The following is a 7,419-nucleotide window of genomic DNA, read 5'->3' as shown; positions in this document are numbered from 1 at the left end:
TCCTTTTTTGTGTTTAAAAAAATTCCCTGTTATTAAGCCAAACATTTCTCTTGGAGCAGCTTACTTGTAAAAGTTAAATAGCCAATTTTTGCTGTCATTTGTAATTATTTACTTTCCATTTCATTTTGTGTTGCATAAGTGAACTCTGAAGCACAGTGAATCAAGATTGTTCTCTGTTTCAGGATGGTATAGTGGATCCCGTAGACAGCGCTTTGAGAGACTTTTGTGGTCAATGTGTCCATGAATTTTTGAAATGGTCCATTAAGCAAACTACTCCACAGCAGCAAGAGAAAAGTCCAGTGAACACAAAATCTCTTTTTAAGAGGCTGTACAGCCTTGCTCTCCATCCTAATGCTTTCAAACGGCTAGGAGCTGCACTTGCTTTCAATAACATTTACCGAGAGTTTAGGTGAGCAGTGAATAAATTAATAGCTGAATTAAGCAATACAATGATGTACGAGTGTTTGTGCAGTTTCTATCAAATGCACTTTAAAATACTATTAAAAGTATTGTGGGATATTAAGTATTTGCAAATCTGAGGACAACACATTGCCACAACCTGTTATGATATTGGGTGCAAGATATTTGAATTCAAAGGACAAAATCAAATAAATAAACAAAATGCTTTATTAAATTTTGCAACAGTTTTGCTGTGTTCATAGTTATTAAAATCTGGATTGTTTGCCATGATTGGCATTGGGTTTCATAGCTGTGGTGTTTGTTCATTTTTAGTAGAATCCGGTTAATAACTCATGTTTATTTTGGCAGAGATCACATTGTTATTATTTACCTATGTTCTAAACAGTTTTGAACCATCTGAAACAATACCATTTTTACAGTGCATTAGCTGTAAATAGTTCCCACATAATAAGCTTAATATTTTTTCCCTTTGTTTCATAGAGAAGAGAATGCTCTGGTGGACCAGTTTGTTTTTGAAGCATTGGTTGTATATCTGGAAAGTCTGGCCTTGACACATGGAGATGAGAAGTCTTTAGGTGATATTAACAGCTTTTGTTGGATTAGGTTTACATTTGGTGTTTCAGGATTCTTTAAAAACTTCAGGCCTATATATTTTAATAGTTTTCTAATGAAATGTTTCTGTTTTGAGCAGTTAGAATGTTTCTATGAAATTATATTATAGAAATGTATTGACAGACAATTTTGGAAGAATGCTTTTAAAAAAAATATACTTCAAATACTTTTTGTATGGTTCATATTTTGTATTAATTACTTCAGTATTATGTTCTTTTAAGTGCTACATTTTAGTAAATTATGTATTACAATTCTATAATTGTAAAACAACATATTAAAATAGTCAAAACATTCTCAAAATAAATAAATACAAACATCAGCTGAGATGATTAATCAACTAATAGTAAAACCAAGAAACAGAGCCCTTGACGCATTCTGAGCCCCAGGTCTAAGTATATAGTCAAGTTTTTAAAGCTTTTATTATATAATACTTTTATTATAAAATACTTTTATTATAAACAGTCAAACTAAGTGAGGCATATTCAAGATTTTTTGTTCTCCAAAATGGGGGAAAACTACAACTATTAAAAATTGGACTAGATATTGCAACTTTTTTGATTAAACATAGACTGAATCCAATTTTCACCAGGAAATGTCTTCACTATCAGATTTCAGATTACCTTCTCAGACAAAGCATATGGAAGAGATATTATTTGTGGTTCTGTTTCTTATTCTCAGAAAACCTTAAAGGTTACCAACTTGGCAGAGAATAAAAAAATGTTTAATAGTCCTTATATAGTATCAGCAAAGCTAGAGAGTAATTCAAATAATGTGTATTTTATCATTGTAAAACCAATTAAGGGTCATTTCTGTTCAAAATATTATTTGGAAGCAGTCACAATATTTTTTCTTGGTTTGAAAATAGGTACAGTTCAACAGTGCTGTGATGCTGTTGATCACCTCAAGCGTATCATTAAGCAGAAAGCGTCTACGTTGAACAAAAAAAGCAATCGGAGATTGCCTCGGTTAGTATTAATTTCTTTATCAATTCAGATGGAACATTACATAGATATTAGTTTTAGTGATTTTTCTTCTGAGGAAACACTATTATAATCTAACTGAATATATTTCAGCATTCTATAATTTTTGAATTTGTTCCCTAAATTTACTTGCAGCTAAAGTGGGCATCCAGAATAATTGACCTGGATAAACCTCTAAGTCCAGTCTATGGAATTCCCAGTCATCCAGGTCATGGTTGTCCTAAATATGCTTTTTCAGGAGGCAACTGGACATGTAGGAGAGTGCAATTCTGTCACAAATATAAAAAATGAAACAGTGTTTGATTTGATATATGGCACGGGGGAATAAACAAAGTTACTAATTATTGATTTATTTTTCAGTCAGGAGGACAAATTAATATTTTAATATTAAGTATAATGTTTAGTACTGGAGATTAAAATGCAACACATGGCAAAATCTGACTACAGTATAAAGTTCTTACACATATGAATCTGTTGATTCTCTTATTGGTAGAACATTTGAAATCTTACGTTTATATATAAATGCAGAAGCAGAGCAGACAACTGTTTGGTAATTTCAGGCTTTGTTTTGATACATTCCTGTAGGGGATTTCCATCTAGATCTGTTTGTTTAGAGGATGTTGTCATGTGGCTTTTAAGACAGTGTGGACAACCCCAAACAGAGTGCCGGCACAAAGTCATGGAACTTTTCTTTGAATTTGTTCCCTTGTTGCCAGGTATGTATATTACAACGTGTGTAAATAGTCTGTTGCTGTTCCTTTTGAAAAATGTCACTTTTGGGAGTTTAGCAATTAATTTTACTTTCCTCATGTGAATACATTCTGAAAGCATGTGGACTGGTTGTAAAATTGTGTTCTGCGTACCATGAGGTTACTTAAGTTTTATTTACATTGGTAGAATGGTTCAATAACCTCAAAATGTTACTACCGTTTTCTATAATTATTAAAAATTGTATTATCATCCAAAGAAAATCAAATCCTTTGCTTACTTAGCAATATTCATTTATTACCGTGTTTCCCCGAAAATAAGACCCAGTCTTATTATTATTTTTTGCCTCCAAAAGAGGCACCAGGTCTTATTTTCGTGGGTGTCTTTTCCATGGTCTTATCTCATGGCGGCGGCACCAACAGCCCCGCCCAGCTGACCCACTTCTTCTGCAGCCAAAGGAAATGCCTCTGCAGCTGAGAATGGAGCTCTGGATTGACGCACGCGGCATCCCTTGTCCTGCATTTTGTCATCAGGCCTTCTGGAAAGGCCTCTGATGGCAAAATGGAGGCCATGGGATGCTGTAGAAGTGGGTCGGTGAAGTGAAGCAGTTGTTGATTCATGGGAGGCATGGCTGCAATGGTAAGTGGATGCTGGGCGCATGGGGCAGCTCCATCCCCTCACCCCCACCCTAGCTTGATTTTTAGGCATGCGCCTTACCCCAAAATTAAGGCTTATTTTTGAGAGAGGGCTTATATTAGGCTCACCTCCAAAATCAAGCTAGCTACTTTTCAGGGTAGGGCTTACTTTCAGGGAAACATGGTAGAATGTCTAAGGATAGATGAAAATATTCTTTGTCAATTTCTCTACTGATCTAGGATTTATTTAAAAAAGGATCCATTTTTCGCAAATGGTTTTTATAGTTTCCTCCCATTTTTATAACAATTTTTTTTTATTTTTTTGTTTTTGTTTTTAATGTAAGCATGGAATTGAATTGTAACAAATTTATCTAGAGTCTTTAATCTGTTTGCTTCTCTGACAGGAAACCCATCTCCATCTTCATGGTTGGGTGATGTTCTTCAGAAAGAAGGAATCTATTTTCTCATAAAAAAATTTGAAGGAGGAGGATGTGAGGGTGAAAATGTCTCTGGAATCTTATCTCATTCAACCCTCTATGAATTGCAAGGGAGCTTTAGTTTGCGAGCTGTTGTACAATGGATGGATATGCTTCTAGCTGCTTTAGACTGTTACAATACCTTTATTGAACAAGGAATGATAAAACCAAATGAGATCTTAGGTAGGTAGATGGTCGAATCAGTTTGCATTATGATTGTCATCCCAAATTCATTAGAAGAAATTACATAACTACAGATGTGAAAATGAGTTTAAGATCATTTTTAATTTTAAATAAATTATTTTTGATAGAATCTTTATAATCTATTGACCAATATACAGAAAATCCTAGAGTTTCCCCCTTCATTTAGGAGCATTTTCTTGTCCCAACACCAAGGAAGTTGGACATGCCTGCAGCATCAAGCACTGTTTTTACTATATATTTTCCTGTTTCAGCTTTTTCACTATGGAAAGTTAAAAAATAAGGAAATTAGTGCAAATCTTCATGCCTAAGAAGAAGCAATTCTAAAGGATGTGACCAATAGTGATCATATAGCAGAAGTGAGAAATAGAAGCCAGGTTTTTTTATCTTAAAATTTAAGATAAATTTTTTATCTTAAAATATTGGTCAATTCTGGATAGAATATTTAAAGTCATTTGGTATTCCTGTGGAGAGAGTAATAAGAGGATTTTTTGGCTCAAGAACTGTTAAGAGCTCTCCCCACAAAAGTATTGGCTTTGCTGAATAGGAATATTTTGTAAAACCCCAAATGACTAGCAGAAGGCAATGCATTCAGCTTGCCTAAAATGCAGGCCTGGCAGAATTTCAGGAGTGTGAAAGATGAGAGATAAGCAGACTGGCAGAGTCGTATTTGACAACCTCCTCCACAGGTTCTAGGACTAGGGGCCAGTTTTACAGATTTGAAACCAATGTCCCACATATTTCTGACATTAGAAAAACTGATGGGCACACAACTCATTCATTTCTTAGAAAATGAATCTTGCCTATGTACCTTTTTTAGCTGGGTGAACTTAAACTGGACACTGGGAGCCAATGGAGCAGGATCCACTGAAGAAAAGGATGACTCAACTAAACATTAGATGCCAATCTTTAATATCCACAGAAACAAGCTGGGTCTACATGAAGTGCAGTATTTTAAATGCATTTTGGAACGATAAAGATATTTGTAATAAACTTAGACTGAGTGGTTTCAAGGATGTCAAGGTTTTTAATTTTCTGTATGGAAAGGATGAAATGCCTTGCAGGGATGAAGAGTTCTCTCTAACGAAGGCAGGGAATGATAATTGTAACCTGATATACAACAGTTGGATTATTGGGGCAAAGGAAAGGGCCTTCAGGGAAGTAGGTTTTCCTTTCTGAAGTTCTGCACTATGACACTGTTGCACCAGGAGGATTTGCAGTATAGAAGATCTCACTCTTCTTTATATGCTTTACTTTGCCAAAAAGTATGTCAGTCTTATTATCAAAGAACTTTCCAATTATATATTTTCTTCCTGTTTTTACAAGGTCATTATTTGATGTTGGCCATTGCAAAGGCCTACTTTTTCAAATAATATACAGTATATTGGTGTAAATGATTTTTGAAAGTTCTTGTGAATTCTGGAGTAAAAATTGTGATGGCTGTATTTTTAACATTTCTTTTATATTTGTTTAAAGCTACAAATACAGGGTCTTCATTCTTAAAATCACTGGAGTTCTTCCTTGGTAAAATTGCCTTGTGCAATATATCTGGTGCAGAGCAATGTTTTAGCAGTGCATCCAAAGATGATACGTTATTGAGTCCACAAGAAAGAGAAGAATACAATTATAGCAAATGTACAATTATAGTTCGGATTATGGTTTTTGGAAGCATGATTTTGGAGACTCACCAGCAACATTTCTGGAAGGTAGGCTTGGCTCCATTGGTTCAAGCAAGTTTGCTATGAGCTACCACACTTAAAGGCACTTAAGAAATGCATTCACAGGCACACTATTTTCTGACTTTATTATTTTCAGAAATTGTGATTTATTTATTTAGTCAAATTATATAATCTCAACATGACTAAGTGTGACATATAATCAAAATAGCAGTAACACTATAAACATTTAGCAAATATAGCAAATTCTTCCAAACAATAATAGACAATCCTGATGGGATCACAAGACCACGTTACGTATCGCTGGAGGGAGAAAAATGTCTTAAAGGCCTTATAAAAAGCAGTGGGCATCAAAATTTATAAGGTTACTGTTATTCCATAGGGTGTATATGATGATAGAGAAGGCATATCTCCTAGGTTCTATTAGATCAGCGGTCCCCAACCTTTCCAACTTTGTGGACCACCAATGACGGCAGCAGGGAGAAGAGGGTATGGTTCCATGCAAGCAGCAGGTGTGGAAGTGGAGCTGTGTGTGCGTGCCCGCTGCTTGCTCAGCCTGGTTCTGGATGGGCCACAGCCCTGGGGTTGGGGACCCCTGTATTAAATAATACTTAAGTAATGGTATTGGAGCATGTCAACTATCAGATCTTATGAGACAAATAGCAGTAGTTAGATATAAGCAATCTTGCACAGGACTGGATACTGTGCCAAAAGGTCCAGCATCTTGGATTGTACCTGGAAGTCCACATTCAATCGGTATTTTGTAAAGTAGTGATGCTGCATGTTGCCTCAGGCTGTACCATAAATACCTGCATGATACTGTGATGTACCCATAACTATCTGTATTGCCGTATCCTCAACCAGATGTAGCTTCAAGCCTCATATAGACCATATTGCAGTAATCTAGGTATAAGTTAGGTAAGGCATGAGTGAATAAGACTTTCTGATTTAGGAATGATACTATGGGCACATAAGATAGATTTAAGATACATTTGTGGTATAGCTTGGGTGGAATTATAATAGTAAAAAAAGTATTGTGTCATTTTAAAAATGTCTTCATATTCTACATTGCCTTTGTTGACTGCCTTCTGAAATTCAGGCCAACGCCTTTTGTAATTTTTCTGGCACTGTCCTGAATGAGCTGAATTAATTTACTGATTAAAGAACTCCATGGTGTTTATTTGCAAGCCCAGAGAAATATATTTTTGCCCCACATGAAGATGATAATATCATGAGCAGTTTGTTGAAACTATGCCCACTAGTTGTCATTGGGCATGCTGAAGATACTGTTAGAATATAGTAGAACTATTACCCCTCAGCTACCTTTAATAAATGTCATAGGTGTTCTTGAAAATTTGATCCAGTTATTATCTATAAACATATAGCTTACATAATACACTTTAAATAGATTCTTTAACTTTTGAAAAATTGTACAAAAATGAAATGTAGATTGAACAAAAATATTATTTCAGGGGGGTTCACAGAGAGATGGTATATTTAAGGATAAATCTTAAAATAAATGTAAATGATAAATTTTTCAAATTAAAAGTACTTGTCTATCTCATTTTTATCTTATTATTTCTAGCTGCTTGAGAAAGAGCTGCTTAATGAGAATCTAATAAAACTTGTTGTGAAAACTATTTGTGACCCCAAAAGTGTAGGCTTTAATATAGCTGATGTACAAATTATGGAAAATCTACCAAATATTTGC

The 7,419-nt window shown here is 34.8% G+C and overlaps 1 protein-coding gene across 1 annotated transcript in view; it reads left to right on the top strand.

Annotated features, from left to right (window-relative positions):
- Positions 1–7,093, top strand: part of LOC107289326 (DNA-dependent protein kinase catalytic subunit-like) — a 28,805-nt gene extending 21,712 nt beyond the window's left edge. Inside the window, exons 15-17 of the mRNA XM_015818060.1 lie at positions 183–409; positions 901–987; positions 7,012–7,093. Of these exons, the coding sequence (XP_015673546.1) occupies positions 183–409; positions 901–987; positions 7,012–7,093 (396 nt within the window). The remainder of the gene's footprint in view (positions 1–182; positions 410–900; positions 988–7,011) is intronic.
- The last annotated feature ends 326 nt before the right edge of the window (positions 7,094–7,419 follow it).

Source organism: Protobothrops mucrosquamatus, unplaced genomic scaffold (genome assembly GCF_001527695.2).
Source record: "Protobothrops mucrosquamatus isolate PMUCROS unplaced genomic scaffold, P.Mucros_1.0 scaffold671, whole genome shotgun sequence".
In the NCBI taxonomy this organism is placed as follows: domain Eukaryota; kingdom Metazoa; phylum Chordata; class Lepidosauria; order Squamata; family Viperidae; genus Protobothrops; species Protobothrops mucrosquamatus.
This window is presented reverse-complemented; position numbering and strand designations above follow the sequence as displayed.